At 60.8% G+C, this 16,885-nt stretch overlaps 1 protein-coding gene across 1 annotated transcript in view; it reads left to right on the forward strand.

Moving 5' to 3' along the window:
* LOC119113092 (inositol 1,4,5-trisphosphate receptor-like) overlaps positions 1 to 16,885 on the forward strand; it is a gene marked incomplete in the record, with an annotated part of 69,109 nt that overhangs the window by 29,951 nt on the left and 22,273 nt on the right. The window contains 17 exon segments of the mRNA XM_037237422.1: positions 77 to 159; positions 161 to 283; positions 605 to 765; positions 1,496 to 1,661; positions 1,966 to 2,115; positions 2,441 to 2,585; positions 3,323 to 3,479; positions 3,966 to 4,007; positions 4,009 to 4,084; positions 5,054 to 5,229; positions 5,605 to 5,760; positions 8,547 to 8,697; positions 9,681 to 9,828; positions 10,323 to 10,364; positions 11,491 to 11,654; positions 13,372 to 13,526; positions 16,369 to 16,537. Of these exon segments, the coding sequence (XP_037093317.1) occupies positions 77 to 159; positions 161 to 283; positions 605 to 765; positions 1,496 to 1,661; positions 1,966 to 2,115; positions 2,441 to 2,585; positions 3,323 to 3,479; positions 3,966 to 4,007; positions 4,009 to 4,084; positions 5,054 to 5,229; positions 5,605 to 5,760; positions 8,547 to 8,697; positions 9,681 to 9,828; positions 10,323 to 10,364; positions 11,491 to 11,654; positions 13,372 to 13,526; positions 16,369 to 16,537 (2,264 nt within the window).

Consider the following 16,885-nt stretch of genomic DNA (forward strand, 5'->3'; position numbering starts at 1 on the left):
TTAAACTAGCGGATTTACCGGGCCAGCGCCGTTTCAGTCATCACCGCAACGTGACCCGTTCTCCGCTGGCCGGCAGGTGGCCCCGTGTACCAGCTGGTGCCCGTGCAGAACCCGAACGACCTGCAGACGATCTTCGAGCTCGATCCGACCACGTACACCCGGCCCGGAGTCGATGGTGCCCCGCTCCTCCTACGTGCGCTTGCAGCACTTCACCACCAAGGCCTGGGTCCACTCCACCTGCATCCCCATCGATAAGGAGAACGAGCGGCCCGTCATGTCCAAGGTGGGGAGGGGCGCGCTGGCGCGAGCGTGGCGACAGCGGCACGCACGTCCGGTGTGAGAGGGCCGTGAGATAGGGGTGTATATTCTGGTACGCCCTGGGAGTTTATTAGGACATGTGCTGTGGCATCTCGTTCAATGTGACAGGTGATTGTGTTTTATTTCCTCCGTTCTATCATTTTTGGGGAATTCAAGACTGGCGGTTTAAAAGACCGGCAGGATGTCTGTTATCCCGGTGGGGTGGCATGTAAACAGCCAAAAGTTGGGGTTGAATGCAGAACATCCGGTGTGCCTGCCGACTTCGAGTGCCGCCGTCATCCGCCAGGTGGGCCTGGCAGCCATCAAGGAAGACAAGGAGGCGTTTGCGCTGGTGCCCGTCTCGGCGCAGGAGGTGCGAGACCTGGACTTCGCCAACGACGCCTGCAAGGTGCTGCAGAGCTTCAGCGAGAAGCTCGAATCGGGCTGCATCACCAACAACGAGCGGAAGTGAGTGACACGCGGCGGGCCGACATGCTGTCCGCCTGCTTGGGCGGGCGGGCGCCACGGAGACGGCCCGTGCGCGTGGCTTCGCAGGCTCACTACTGTAGCGCACTCTGCATGGTGGATTGTGTGCCGCTCCTGGACATTGTGAAAGTCTGCCACTGCAGTGGAATTACCGCGGCTATGCGGCGTTTGCTAGCCCAACCAAAGTCCGCGGCGTCAGGCAGCGGGGCCGGTAGCTGAGGCGTCAGGTAAGCTCTGGGAGCCTGACTGTAACGGGACGGAAATTATCCACCCTCCCTTAGATTGATAGCATTGTTTTTATGACTGGGACGCATGTCGCCACGTCCCTTTTGTGGGCGCCAGCGACTGCCTTGTCCATATCAATGCTCAGGGCCGTGGTGCAGATTGGAACCAATGAGTTCGCCGTATCTTACCTGCGTGCAACCGTATTCTGGCTGGAGTCTCGTCAGGCTGTGTGTTCCTCGAAATGCTGTCCTGCTGAATCGATTGCTGCTAATAAGGAATCTGATATCACCCGCAAATGGATTGTATTTACCATGATTGTGGTGTATGAAATGGGGACCACAAGCACGCTTACACGGTGGTGCCGGAACTGGAGTGTCACTGGAGTGTCAGCCGCTTCGTTCGGCATGTCATAACGCTTCTGGTGTCGGCTGGACCCGAGGCTGACACCGCCGTGCCCCCCCCCCCCCCTTCCCCCTCCCGCCGCCAGGATGGTGATCCAGCTGCTGCAGGACATCATCTACTTCATCGCCATGCGGGAGACGGAGCAGAACCGGACGGACGCGCTCGACCTGATGATCCGACACCCGAACCGCGACCGCCAGAAGCTGCTGCGCGAACAGTCCATCATCGACTATATCTTCAAGATACTCCGGGTGAGCGCGCGGCGCGGGTGGTGGGTGACGCCGCGTCGGCGGTGTTGGTAAATGTTCTGCGCTAACAGCCGCGTGCTATGCGGACGACACGTGTTGCATTCGTGCCAATGGCTGCTTCACGAAGTCAAGCACCTGAGGAAAGACGCCAGAGGTGTGAACCTGGTGTTGCTGAGTAAGAGATGTTGGCGCATCTCGCTAGCCCGCGTGGTGGCGTGCGCCAGCCGCACTGAACTTGTGCTGTGCACTCGGCCGTGTGTGCGCCGCCTCAGTCGTTAGCTGGTCGTGACTAGCCGCCGTGGCCCAGGTGCCGTCGTTCGGCGAGCAGCAGGGCGGCGACGCTGCCTTCATCCGGCTGGACGAGCTCAGCGACCCGCGCCACGCGCCCTACAAGTACATCTTCCGGCTATGCTACCGCATCTTGCGACTCAGCCAGCAGGACTACCGCAAGAACCAGGTGCGGCCGGCCGCGTCCTGACCGCAGCAGGACGGGGTGCCCGGGATGGCGGTGGGGTTCAGATATCGGGCGCGTTGGCGGTCGTTTCCGACGCATGAATGATGTGCAGGGCGGTGTGCGGGCCAACATAGAACAAGACCGCGGCGAGACATTTAACGTTACTGGGCCGGTGTGTTGCGCTGGAGAAATTTTGCTGGCCTGTGACAGCGTCTCCGGGTCGGCCAAGAGAGCCTGGCTTGTGCGCCGCGGTGACGGCCGTCGCCGTAACATTCGTCCCCCACTTAAACAGGAGCTGTCCCGCCTAACGGGGCCCTCTCCGTTGCAGGAACACATCGCCAAACACTTTGGCTTCATGCAGAAGCAGATCGGCTGCGACATCCTGGCCGAGGACACCATCACGGCGTTGCTGCACAACAACAGGAAACTGCTCGAGAAGCACATCACGGCCAACGAGATCGAGACGTTCGTCGGTGGGTGGAGCGGAGCGGGCCAGGGCCGGGTCCGGGTTCGTGGTCGGGGTCGGGGCCGGGGCCGGGGCCGGGGCCGGGGCCGGGGCCGGGGCCGGGGCCGGAGCCGGGGCCGGGGCCGGGGCCGGGGTCAGGGCCGGAGTCGGGGCCGGGGCCGGGGCCAGGGCCAGGACCGGGGCCGGGGCCGGGGCCGTGGCCGGGGCCGGAGCCGTGGCCGGGGCTGGGGCCGGGGCTGGGGCCAGGGCCAGGGCCAGGACCCGGGCCAAGGCAGGTTGGGCGGTGGTCGCTGGATGGTGGGCCACTTCGCTTGCTGACGGGAAGGGACGGAGGGCGGGCGCCGTGCACCAGTGATGTAGGTGTCTTTCAGATGACTGGTGAGTGGTTGGCATATGCCATGAGGGGGCACTCGGGTTTATGGTTTGGCGAAAGGCACGTGATTCAGAGGTGGTTGGTTGGGGAGTTGCTGCTGACAGTGTTTCGCTCCCGTCCCCTTGCTTCAAACGGCGTGGCGGATTATCGCGACGCCGCAGTCTGCGCGGGGAGATATTCAGGTCAGAAGACTTGGAGAGTGACTTGACGTGTGAAGTAAGCCAAGAGTGACAAACAGCCAGCGCAAGGCACTGTCGTGATACCCGCCACCGGCGTTGCCGTTATCTGCGACCAGCACAGTCGTGAGCGTTATCTGAGACTAGCACGGTATCGACGTTGTGTGAGCAGTGTGGCGTGCACCCCCGCTCCAGGCCTGGTGCGAAAGAACATGAACAAGTGGGAGCCGCGCTACCTGGACTACCTCTCCCACCTGTGCATCTCCAACAAGGTGGCCATCGCCGCCACGCAGGAGCTCATCTGCAAGTCGGTGCTCAGTCCGAAGAACTCGGACATACTCATCCAGACCAGGTGCGGCGCGGCGCCTCGCGGCGCCTGCTGGCCACCGGTCGGCCTGCCGTGCTCACCGTCATGACGCCCCACATCAGACGCGTCAGCGACTGGCTAGTGGTGCATGCCGCGCTGTGAGCGTGGCATGTGCCGGTGTTTGGTGATACGCTACACTCTGACCGTAGCGGCCGTCTACGCCGAGCCCTGTGCGAGCGAGCGCTGCCCACCGTCGGCCTCGCTCGTCGCCAGCTCGTCCTACTTGTCCAACCTCGCATATCAGTCGAAGCTGCTGCAGGTTGACCGACCTATGCATCCATGATTGAGTCCATCGCGCACGCCGCTGCCACTTAATTTCTGTTCCTAGTCATATGTCACGTCGGGTGCTGAAAAACGCCACTGGAACTTGCGGACACAGCGGCTCGCCGCCTGGCAGGGACGGCCCCGGCGGGCGCGCCCTCCGCCGCCGGCAGCCGACTCGGCCCTGACCCGGCGCGGCGTTACCGACAGGCTTCAGCGGCACCCCATCGAGGTGGAAGTGGTGGTGGAGAACGGCGGCGACAGGCTCGGAGCCGGTGCTCACCGTCGAGGAGGTGGAGGACGTGGAGCTGGAGTGGGGTCACGGTCAGGTACGGCCGCGCCGCCGCCGACGCCACCACCGCCGCCTCGTATCAGGGTCAGGGTCATGCAAAAGGAGAGGCTCGATGGGTTTCTCTGCGTGGGGGGTTGGACTGGGGCCGAGTATGGGCATGGTCGCCAGCTTCTGCAGGCGAGAAAGGTGATCACGAGGCACGACGCGAAGGAGATGATGCCTTCTGCTGGTGTGAACTATCCTTTTGAGTGGGCGTGAAAATCCACCGACTAGGTGGTCGTGAGGTGGGCTCTGGGCCATCGCTCCACTCGTCAAACGATCAAGCTATTGGTTCGGCTATGCATCTAGCACGGCACACCTGCTTTGGCGAAGGTTGCGTCTGCTTGTTCAGCAGCCAATATCAAGTTGTGTCGCTGTTGACCGGTACGGCTCCGTTGTGTTGCTGTTTACCGGTACGGCTCCGTTGTGTCGCTGTTGACCGGTACGGGTCCGTTGCGTCGCTGTTTACCGGTGCGGCTCCGTTGTGTCGCTGTTGACCGGTACGGCTCCGTTGTATCGCTGTTGAACGGCACAGATCCGTTGTGTCGCTGTTCGGTACGGCTCCGTTGTGTCGCTGTTGACCGGTGCGACTCCGTTGTGTCGCTGTTTACCGGTACGGCTCCGTTGTGTTACGGCTCCGTTGTGTCGCTGTTTGCCGGTACGGCTCCGTTTTGTCGCACCACACCGAAATTTTAGGTCGTGTCTCACCACGCACTATACCAAGGTCCGTTAAACCTGACTTTAGGCTGCCGGACATGACGGCGGTCCCTCGATCCTGACAGTGAGCCCGACTGGCCCTCGTGGCCTGTCTGTGGTCTTTCAGACCTGATCCGTGCACCATACGCTACTGTTGTCCACCAGATCTGACTGCTTTCCGCCAGATCTGACTGTTGTCCACCAGATCAGTTGTTCAGCGGCCCTGGTTGGTTCTCCGGACTTGACCCTTGTGCCGCCGGCTCTGCCGCAGTGCTGCCGATCGATCTCCGAGCTGGCGGCCGGCGCCCGCTCGGGCACCAGCGAGGACCGGCACATACTGGATTACTACCGCCACCAGCTGGACCTCTTCTCCAACATGTGCCTGGACCGACAGTATCTGGCCATCAACAGCCTGTCGCCGCACCTCGGCATCGACCTCATACTCCGGTCAGTGCTTTATCCTCGAATGCTGACAGGAAACCTGCCCCACTACACCAGGAGGCATGACTGGTTGAACGACGTTATCAAGCGCACATTGATGTACATTATGAGAAAACGTAACGTTTGGAGGCAGTGTTCATGGTCAGCGAAGGCTGCCCCGCTTTGTCACGTGATTGACACTGACGCCACACGGACAGCATACGGCCGCCGACCTCTCCACCGTGAGCCCGGCTCCATGCGTCTCCCGCGGCATGGCGACACTCGTGGGCCCCACAGCGCCAGGTCCCACACGACCCCCGTCAGGACGTGCCGCGCGTGTGCGGCGCCTGCTCGCCCGGCGGCGGTCGGACCGGCCGGACGGTAACGCCCCGTCTCCGGCAGGTGCATGTCGGACGAGACGCTGCCGTTCGAGCTGCGCGCGTCGTTCACGCGGCTCATGCTGCACATGCACGCCGACCGTGACCCGCAGGAGCAGGTGACGACGGTCAAGTACGCGCGGCTCTGGTCCGAGATCCAGACCACCATGTCCATCAGCGAGTGAGTGTTGAGCGGCGGGCCGCCGACGGGCTCCGGCGCCCGGGCGGGCTCGGAGGCACAGAGGGTCCGTGTACATACGGCGTTGGTGGGCGGTCAGTGCCGGGTATTTGCCGCGGGCGGCGGTGCTTGCGGCTGTCACGTAACCGGCAGCGGTGGACGCTGATGTGACGTGAGGTAGGTTGTGTTCACTGGATCCGCTGGTAGTGAGATGTGTTTGCCAGATCCGCCGGTAGTGGGTTGTGTTCGCCGGACCCGCCGGTAGTGGGCAAGGGCTCACGGGAGTCAGTGTTAGCTGGTGTCATGGTTGTGCCATCACGTCTGGCCACTGTATGTTGGGCACCTGCTTACCCTTGATCGTTAGTACATGTTGAACGCGCACCGGAACTCCGTCACTGCCATGCCACCTGCACTTGCCCGCGCCCGCGGCCGCACCCACCCGCGGAGCCCCGACACCTGTCGTGCGGGTGACGTCACCTGTCTCATGGGTGGCGTTACCTGTTTCACGGCCCCGGCTCTTTTGGCGCACTGGCTTGCTCTCCCATTACGGGACAGTTGTCAGTGGGAGCCACCTGTCGCCCGGCACGCCGCCGTCTGGCAAGCCGTCTCGCTTGCTGTTCATGTGTATACCCAGGCGACGCTCCCAGCTGGTTCGAAATAAGTGTCTTGATAATCATGATAAACGCGCCAATTCGATGGCATTTAACGTTTCCTGTCATATCTTTACGGATTGTAGTAAATGGGAGGGCAGAACCGGCTGAGTTTCGAATCCATAGCGCCGGGTACGAAGGCTAGCCGCCTGACCGTCGGTGTAGAAGGCTAGCCGCCTGACCGTCGGTGTAGAAAGCTAGCCGCCTGAGTTCGCTTAGAAAGCTAGCCAGGGCCGCGTCGGTAAAGCTAGCCGCCTGACCGTCGGTGTAGAAAGCTAGCCGCCTGAGCCGACGGTCGTGTAGAAAGCTAGCCGCCTGACCGTCGGTACAGAAGGCTAGCCGCCCGTCGGGTACTAGCCGCCTGACGTCGGTTGACAGCTAGCCGCCTGACCGTCGGGTGAAGTAGCCGCCTGACCGTCGGTATAGAAAGCTAGCCGCCTGCCGTGCAGCGCTGAACGGCCTGACCGTCGGGTACAGAAGGCTAGCCGCCTGACTTTCGGGTACAGAAGGCCAGCCGCCTGACCGTCGGGTACAGAAGGCTAGCCGCCTGACCGTCGGGTACAGAAAGCTAGCCGCCTGACTGTCGGGTACAGAAGGCCAGCCGCCTGAACGTCGGGTACAGAAGGCTAGCCGCCTGAACGTCGGTGTAGAAAGCTAGCCGCCTGACCGTCGGGTACAGAAGGCTAGCCGCCTGACCGTCGGGTGTAGAAGACTTGCCGCCTGACCGTCGGGTACAGAAGGCCAGCCGCCTGACTGTCGGGTACAGAAGGCCAGCCGCCTGACTGTCGGGTACAGAAGGCCAGCCGCCTGACCGTCGGGTACAGAAGGCTAGCCGCCTGACCGTCGGGTACAGAAGGCTAGCCGCCTGACCGTCGGGTACAGAAGGCTAGCCGCCTGACTTGCCCCCTGACCGCTATGCCCCACAGTTCGAGATGGCCGGGCGGGAGGGAGGGGGGGGGGGGGGGGGGGAAGGGCGTTATTGCGGTCGGCTGTCTGGGCGGTTGCACTAGGTCTCCCGCCTCTCTGGCCTCCTCAATCATCGACATGTCTGACTGGACGGTCTGTCTCTGTTCTCTCCTCTAGGCTCGTCTCTCCCTCTTCACCTAACGAAAATGGTAAACCTGGCATGGTTCAGTTTGCTTTTACAACGCACGGTTACGTTGTTTTTATGCATGCATGCCGTACAGATGCTGCACTGCTGTTTTAACGCTAACGTCATGGTGTTGGCGTTCGCTAACGTTTTTACGTTTTATTTTGCCTGCCGATCCCTGTTTTTAGACATATTCTCCTCGCTGCACTACGCATTGTATTGCCATAGCAGCCAAACGTTTGCTACGTCGTGTGGTGATGTGGTAATGTATGGTGGGGTTTAGGTGTCGTTTTCATTGTAATCCTAGATCCGTTTCTCATAGCGCAGCAAAGTAGTAAGTATGGTATCCGGATGGCAAGAATGCCGCCTTTCAGCTGCAGCCAAATGTCATAGGACTGACGTCTGCTGATGCAGATGGTGTGATTCTTCTTGTTTTCTTAATCTCACGTGCCGCGGGTTCTGGACGTTATGCTAAAGTCTGGTTTATTAGTTCCTGCGGTGCTGGTTTTCTTGGAGACATCACAGCGTATTGCGACGGGCGCCCCCTGCGCCCCCACGGCAGGGGCGTAGTGGACGTTGTCTGCCGCCGGTAGCCTACGTCTCTCACATCATCTCACCGACCGCCACGCACGTTTCGCGACGGCGGTGTATAGCTGCACAATCGACACAGCGGCAGGCGTGCTTCTAACCGGACGCCCCGGCTCCGCTGGCGTGTGCTAACGGGCTGACTGCGCGGCGCTTCCCCGCCTGGGATGCGAGCGACGCCAGCTGCTGAAGCCCACGCTCACCGCACGCCGACCGCCCAGTCTTCTCATCTGCAGCGTCTGCTCTGTTGACTTCTCGTTCGATCCTCACACGCCTCTGGCAGTCTCTCACGCGTCACACTCCTCTCACGGGTCTTGATGTTCTCCCAGGACACGATGTTGTCGTGCGTCACGATCCGTTCACGAGCCACGCCATCCCCATGAGTCACGCGCCCCGTATCTCGGCACATGCCAGTCACGTGCATGCCAGTGACGTCACCGGTCGTCTGTTGTGACGTCACGCAGCTACGACGACAGCCGGACGCCGTCGGACAGCCGCGAGGAGGTGTGCACGCGCTTCGGAGCTACCATGGAGTTCGTGGAGGACTACCTCTGCAACGTGGTCAACCGCATGTGGAGCTTCTCCGACCCCGAGCAGAACAAGCTCACCTTCGAGGTGCGACACGCAGGATGGAATCTGTGCTCATCGCGGAATAGGTCGGAGTCGCTGTTGCGACCATTTTAGCCGCTGTCAAAGTTACATGCCCCAGCGGCGGTGGCACTACGGGCCCAGTCTTTGTCGATCCTTGCCAGAAAATTGTACCGGGCAGTTACGACTTCCCTCAAAAGCAAATGGCCTCCATGCTGGGATCAGACGGGCGGCAATAACCTCAGAGCGATAAAAGTCCATCGGGGCTTGTGAGTCATCCTGCTCTTGCATTATACGGCGAAAAAGTCGTATATCCTCTATGCAACTGCGTGTCGGGCACTCGTATGCCAGCCATGGTGATCTGTTGCGTGGAGCCGACGGGCCCCTCTGCCGTCGATGCGGCGCCGGCCCCACTGTCCAGCAGCGGTTGTATCGTGTCCCGCCTCGCCCAAGAACGTCGAGGTCGCTTTGGACCGCAGGCCTCGTCCCTGATGATGATAGATATGCTTGGAGTCAACTCATCCTTTCTAGCGTAAACAGCTCTGAAGTCTTCAGTCTAAACAGCTTTTCGCTTTCACAACAATATGGACTTCCAGGTAATTTGTGCACCTCGTTAGCTCCGTGAAAAAAAACACCATTATTGGTGCAAAATGACCATTGCAGTCAGCGCGCCCTAAGACACCAAGAAACAACTAACAAGTCACGGTCCCGTTTTTGAAGATGGCTTGGAGAGCCAGCGGCAAAGGGCAGTTCCCTTCCCTTCCTTTATATTCATGTGGCGAAAAATGTCAATGACGCACGCGAGTGCGATCTCGAGCACTGTTTACTGGCTCAATGACGACCATGTGTTTGCTGACATGTAGCCGGGACACTTGTGTTATCGGTTGTGATTTACCGTCTTCTCCCTGACGTGACCAAAGTCGGAAAATCTTTCTTTCACATGAGCGAGCCTATTATGCATGAACAATGAAGCGTTCCTCGACCACTGACTTCCGTCAACCCTGTTTCAGGTGGTGAAGCTGGCCAGGAAGCTCATCTACTTCGGCTTCTATAGCTTCAGTGACCTGCTGCGGCTGACCAAGACGCTGCTGAGCATCCTGGACTGCACGACCGAGAGCTTCAGCAGCAGTGACTCGCCCGGGGTGGCCGAAATCAACGGTGAGTGGCGTCGAGACGGGAGCTCTAGCTCGCGCTCAGGACCGGAACGCTGGCGGCGGGCGCCGGCCGCCTAGCCGGGGCCCCAGCTCGCGCTCAGGACCGGGACGCTGGTGGCGGGCGCCGGCCGCCGGGCCTCTCCGACTGGCTTTCTGCCCCTCTCTCCGTCTGTCTCTTCAGCTTACGTGACAGCCTCGCCGAGGCTGCGGGGGTGGCACGGGCCCTGTCACGGCCTGGCTCGATGCCCACGCTGGTGTCCGCACAGCGGCGCACCGCCGACTGTGCGGACACTGACCACCTGTGAGTCGCGGCGTGCCCCGCCGCCCGCCGCGCGCGGCAGTTTTACGCCAGCGCTGAGTTGGCCGGCGTGGTGCGGGCCCACGGGAGCTCGCGGTGCTGGCGCTGAAGCGACCATGGGGCTGGACGTGCGCCGCCGCGTCGGCGGCGGCCCGCCGATAGTTTCGCGTACTGATGCAGTCGCCCGTGTTCCCACGCAGACGAGGAGGATTTCGATTTCGAAATGTTCGAAACGGAGGACGGTAAGGCCGGGTCGAGCGACCGCGGGTCTGTGCTGCAGCGCGGCATGGCTGTCGTGTGGTCTGATGGCATGGTCGTCATGGAATGTGCATGATGTGTCGTGTTGAACGCTGTATTTGACGACGATTGAGCCGTTAGTAGCCTGTGGGTGTGATAGTTTCGATGATCAAGCTGATGACGAAGCACGGCGGGGCTTCCGTGATTCGTCGTCGCTTTATCAGCGCATAGCCGTCTATACCGTTTGCTCAGCGAAGTCATCTTTGGACATAAATTGGTCCGATCCGTTTGTCTCTAAAGTGGATATTTTGAATCCGTTGACCTCATCTAGCTGGCGACAGCACTGGCGTCTTCTTGGGGTCGTAATGACCTATTGGGGATGAGGCGTTAGCAGTTTGTAATCATTAGGACTTACTCTTGTCCTAGGCCGTTCTTGGTCATGTCTCAGGAAAACGTGGGGGGGGGGGGGGGGGAGGGGATGCTGGATGGGAGGGGCTTTTCGGTGTATATGGTAGTTATGTGATGCCCTGTTTGTGATTTGGCGCGACGCGACCTTTATTGGACGTGCCAAACATGCGTTGTGGTGAATGCTTAGCGTGGCTGGAAAGTAGTTGTGATGTTCCCTGCTGTGGTGGTATGTGCATGTCTGTCTCACTCCCTCCACCGGCCTTCCGTTCATGTTGGATCGTGGGAAGGGGGCCCGGATGCGCACTGATGGGGCTAGTTAGCTTTGAGGCGGCGTCGCACGGAGCGCGCGCACCGCCCGTGTCAGGGCTATGAGGGCTGGTAGGATGCGAGCACCGCACGATGGTGTGTTCGCGTGACGCCTCCGCCTGGCCCCATCACACCGCGGCCGATCGTGGCCCGCTACTTCCCTCCTCCGCCTGACCCGACCTACCAAGCCTGGTGTCTAGGCGCGGGGCCGACCGCCTGCGCCACCTGTGCCCGATCGTCTGGCCCGCCGGGCCGCCGGGCGACTGGGCGGCGTACTCCAGCCACCGGCGGACGTTTGACGGACGCCTAACGGACGCCTGACGGACGCCTGACGGACGCCTGGCGGACGCCTGGCGGACGCTTGGCACGTCTGCCAGCCAGCCGGTGACCCGACTGACTCGTGCCTCGCGCCACCAGGCAAGAGCGGCGTGCTCAAGTCGCTGACGGACATGGGCCAGGTGATGACGCAGCTGACGCTTGGCGGCACGGCCGCCCGCAGCGGCAGCCTCCGCAAGGCCACCAGCAAGCGCGAGGACACGCTCGTCATGGACATCAAGCTCAAGATCATCGAGATCCTGCAGGTGAGGCGGCGCAGTTTGTCGGGGAGGGAGGAGTGGCGGCGGCGGTCGACCGCTCCACCTGGCTGCCGGTAATCTCGCGCCGGTCATCGCGATGATTTGCTGGCTGGAGTTCGCCGTTTGGCTGACACGGCAAGCTGTTGTCGTTGGTGTGTTAGATGCAATGTGACATAGAGAAGTTCGACTGGTGTGAACACTCGATGTAACGATGTAAAGAATAAATGTAACCGGCCCACTGTTCGGCACGCATCGTCCATTGTCGCCGCCTTGGGTCGGCTACAGGAGAATATGACGTTCGCTTCCCGTTCGAAGCGTGCGTGGCGCACTACATACACTTGTGACCGTTGTTTGATGACATAGCTCGCTGCGAGCGTGCGCAATCACTCGTGTCTGGGCCCACCGAAGCGTTAGTTTTGGGCTGTGTATGAAGCTGAACGGGCCGCGGCATTGCCTCATAATTCATTCAGTATTTTATTTGCTCGTCGTCCATTTTGTTTGCCCCTCGCCTTTTTTTGATAACCCTTGGCTTTGGACGCGGCGACATTTCTGCGCAGTTCTGGGTGTAATATGTGTGGTACACCCAAGGCGTCGGCACGGTATTTCTGCGCGGTTTTGGGTGTAACGGTAACATCCTCGTAAACAGGCGGCGGCGCACCTAGCACGTCCCGCCCGTTTATGGGACGCGAGTGCAGCGGTTATGCCAGCAGGCAGAGGGCCTGACGTCAGGGGCCGGCACGGCAGTGCTCCCACCAACCACGAAATGAAGCTCATGAAATTGCGGTATTTTCAGAGACTGGGAACTGGAGCAGGTTACTGCGATGTGTATTGTTTGTTGATATTTGGTGACCAAGGTGATGACCGCAACTGCAGCTCAGGTAACAAATGGAATGACGAAAAGTATACACTTAAGAGTGACGAACGGCACATAGACACTAGGTACGCTTAGAATACACTAGCATATACAACAACATAGCACCAGACTAAAATGACAACCGAAATGGCAACGCAAAAAGTGAAAAGCGCTTAAAATACACGACCAAACCCAGCTACAGATCAACAAAACTTAATGACTAAAGCCACGTCTGCCTCCCGTTAGATAACACGTTCAGTCTGACAATGTCGGGAGCGTCTTGGAAAGCGTAGGTGGGAGACAAACATAGTAAGCTGTTGGTGGCGTCCAGGACACGTGTGAACACACCCCGCTTGACAGCGTTATACCTGATAAAAGGCACGTAGATGGATGTGTTTGGGGTGGGTCGCATCAACTGGGTTGGAATACGCACGAGAAAACGGGTACGGTAGCAGAGCCCGATTCGACAGAAAAAACGGCCCCGCACGCTCCGCCCCCCCCCCCCCCCCCCCCCGCCTTCCGTACCTATAGTCCTATCCTCTCAGCCTGCGAACGCCGTCGGCACCAAGAGATGTACGGGTGGGCAGCACACATTGGTGGCGCCGTCATTACGGGAGTGCTAGAGCCCAGCCGGCCGAAGGTGGACGACATGAGCGTCGTTTTCGTCCGTCTGGCGTGGAAACCAAGCGATTATTTTTGCCGACGTTTTTGGAACAAATGGAACAAAATTACATTTGGAGAACTGTTCGGACAGGTAATCCCTTTACGCCACCTGACTTCCCCTCGTGCACTGTGACTGCTACCACTGCTGTGCCGCTATCGGCTGTGTCCTGCTGCCACACTGACGGCGGCGCGTCTCCTGTGCGGCAGTTCATCATGGACGTGCGACTCGACTACCGCATCAGCTGTCTCCTCTCCATCTACAAGAAGGAGTGGGACAGCGTGTTCGAGGGCGCTCGGCCGGTGCGGGGGCCGCGCGTCGACGAACGCATCGCCGTCCAGGCCGAAGACATCTTCGGCGGCGGGTGAGTGCAGACGGGCGGGCTGCGCGCCTCCGGACGGGTTATGGACGGCTGGTGGGCGGCACGGCCGACGACTCTGGGCAGCGGGATGACGGCCGGTTGTCGGGGAGTTATGTGTAGCTGGTGGGTGGTGTACAGTCGTGGTGTTGCCGGACGGCGGCAGTGTCGGCTCGGTAGTCGGCTTGGCGTTATACGGATGGAGGCAGATGGTCAGCTTTCGGGGGCGGTGGGTCGGCGGACTTGCCACCTGCGCGGACACGTCTGGTGCTCCGTCTCGCGCACCTGCCGCGCTGTGTTGACGTCCTGCCCCGGCGTCGAGTCATACCGAGCAGGCAGACGCAAGCTCTGCGTTGGCGTTTGAACGCGGCCGGTCCGTTCGACGTGTCGCGATGGTCAGCGGCGCCTCGGCCGCGGCCGGTAAACAGCGCGGCGGCCAGCGCGAGCAAGCCGTCCACCATGCCCAGCAGGGACATGCCCAGCAGCAGGCCCACCCAGCCGCCGGTCTCGCTGACCAGGGTGGGGGCGGTGAGTGCCAGGCGTTCGCTGCTCACGAACACGTGCGGCGCCCAGCTGAAGCGTATCTGGGTGACGCTCGCGGGCGGCGGAGAGGTGGTCGGCAGCGAGAGCACGTCAAGCCGGTACTGCGACTGGACACAGGCGGCTGGACAGCGCGCCTCGCAGCGGCCGGCCGGCGGACCGGCCGCCAGCGCTGCCAGCGCGCGCCGCATCTCGGCGAAGCTGGCGCAGTGGCGCGCCGTCACCGGCATCCAGGGCAGCCGGCAGCCGGCGGCGGCGGCGACCGCACGCCACGCGCAGCGCGCCATGCACCAGAGCTGGCGGTAAGCGCGCCCGGCGCGGCAGGGCGCACGCTGCGTGCTCAGCGCGTGGTGTTCGCTCCCGGTGACGCGCACCTGGTAACTGCGGCCGGGCAGCAGTACAGCACCGCCGTCGGGCGCCGAGCTGAATAAGGCGTCGCGCGGTAGCGACTTGTCGCCGGGCAACACCAGCAGCAGCGGCGCGCCGCTCGTGTTGAGCGTCAGTATGGGGCCCTCGTCCGACAGCTGGTACTGATGGCGCGTGCGCCGCAGCGAGCTGTTGGCGTGCAGCGTGAAGCACACCTGGTCGGCGAGCAGCTGGCGACTCCAGCGGCCGGTGGGCGTGAGCAGCCGCCCGGGCGCCGGACGGCAGGCGCCCGCGTTACAGTCGAGCACCAGCCGGCTGAGCGGCGGCGCCGCCAGCTGCCAGAGATGCGCCAGCGGCCGGCTCCAGTTGTAGCGGCTCCAGGCGGCCACCGGCACCCTGAACGGCGCGGGTGACGAGGCCGGCACGCGGCTGGGCGCGGCCGGCAGCGCCGCCCACAGCGCCGCGCCCTTGGTCGGCGGGTGACACAGACTGAGCGGCGGCGGCAGGCCGCGCGGCTTCCGCCACATACCCACCGTCGTCTCCTCCCGCGTCAGCTCCTGCAGGCGGCTGGTCAGCTGCAGCGTGATCGCCATCATCAGCGCGGCGATCAGCAGCGAGCGGAAGATGCGCACGGAGCGCCATCGGTGCGCCATGGCTGCCGCCGTCGATGTGCGGCGCCGAGGCCGCTGGCAGCCAGCCGCCCGCCGCCCGCCGCCCGCCGCCCGCCGCCCGGTAAACACCGGCTTTTCAAGAAGAGGGAACGGCGAAGAATGGCTTCACGGTGCTGATCGACCGTGGCGTATTAACGATGATTACTGGGACGCCGCCGGCTCTTTCATCATATACCCGTGCGATTAGCAGAATTGATACCAGACGGCAGGGCGTGTTGTTGCTCCAGATGACTGTCCACAATGGAGGCTTGCCATTGCTTGGTCTTATTACATACCATCGCTGGGCGTCATTCAGTCATTAAGCCGTCATTCTTTGGTGAGCGCGAGGGAACACCACTAAACATTAATGGTTCTACGTTGGACACAGCGTGCTGGTAGATGGCGACGTCCTTTTTGGCAGTAGTAAGGGCGGGTAAGTTTGTAAAGGCCACATGGAGGTTCCTGTTCCGATGAAAGACGAGCGTGCCGTCGTATTGCGTTCTAAATAGGACGGCTGTCCGGCCAATAGCAACCTGCAGACACAGAATGAGGTGCTGTTTGAACAAAAGTACCAATCAACGATCAGGATGCGTGAATACATCATTGGGATGTGTATATTAGTTGGGGTATGTCGTGCCGAGCTATTGACATCACAAGACAGCTGCATGATCGGAACTCGAATACATTTGAAGCGGTTTTTACGTGCTTCAGTTCCTTCTCTTAATAGGCCATGACCGTTGTTCTCAATAGGCGTTACTGGCCATGCTGGCCATGCCGGCCATGCTGAGGCCCGAAGGTCTTGTACGCTGGTGCATTTATTTTAATCTTATTAGACATTAATTTGATATTATGTATATAATATTCAAAATGGAAAATTATGAAATGTATTCTATATGACCACTTGGTACTAGCTGAGATTTTCGTGCAACAGTGCCTTGTGTGTCCTGTTTTAGTGAGTCAGGACGTGGGACTTTCGTTCCTTTTATAAAATGTATTACTGTAAGCCCCAGGAAAGATATCGAAGTGTTCAATATGGTAGGCTGAGTGCGTGATACGTGAGGTATGAAGGGCGAAAAAATACCTCAACAACGGATATGGATTCGGCTTGCACCTTCGTCAGAACCTGAATCATCCAGCTTCACCGTACAACACGCTATTCAAGCCGTGATGAATGGGTAAGCTGAACATCCGAGCATAATCATTGTTCTGCCATCGTGTGCTGCCGGCCCCCGGAGCGGCCGGGCTGTGCGGGACCTGCTGTGACCCCGCGTGCCGGTCGTGTCGCGTCGCAGCGAGGAGAGCGGCAGCGAGCTGGACCTGGACGGCAGGAGCGGCCGAGTCTTCCTGCGGGTTCTCCTGCACCTGACCATGCACGAGTACCCGCCGCTGGTCTCCGGTGCGCTTCACCTGCTCTTCAGGCACTTTTCTCAGCGCCTGGAGGTGCTCAAGTCGTACACACAGGTCAGCCGAAGCCCTGGACGGCGCAGGGGAGCCTCGAGCTCGTCACCCGCCGTGTTGTCGTGCCAGTCACACGCTGCTTTGCTGGGATGTGGGCGAGGGTAATATCGCAACGTGTCGCGATAGTAAAGCTGCGTTGCTGTTGCCTTTAAGGATGTATATCTGCAGTACAGTTGGCTGTTTAGATGTGCGCTGACTATAGATTTGATGACCGTAGACTGGCTGGCGTGTGGGCTGATCATGTCCGCCCGCTGACCGAAATGCTGTCTGGCGCTGGCCTCCAGCTCGGTGGAGCCCCATCTCTGGCGTGTGCGACGGAGCAGCCGTGCTTCGGCTCGCCTCCTCACCGCG

Source organism: Pollicipes pollicipes, unplaced genomic scaffold (assembly GCF_011947565.3).
Source record: "Pollicipes pollicipes isolate AB1234 unplaced genomic scaffold, Ppol_2.1 Scaffold_7261;HRSCAF=8764_pilon_pilon_pilon, whole genome shotgun sequence".
NCBI classification, from domain to species: Eukaryota; Metazoa; Arthropoda; class Thecostraca; order Pollicipedomorpha; family Pollicipedidae; genus Pollicipes; species Pollicipes pollicipes.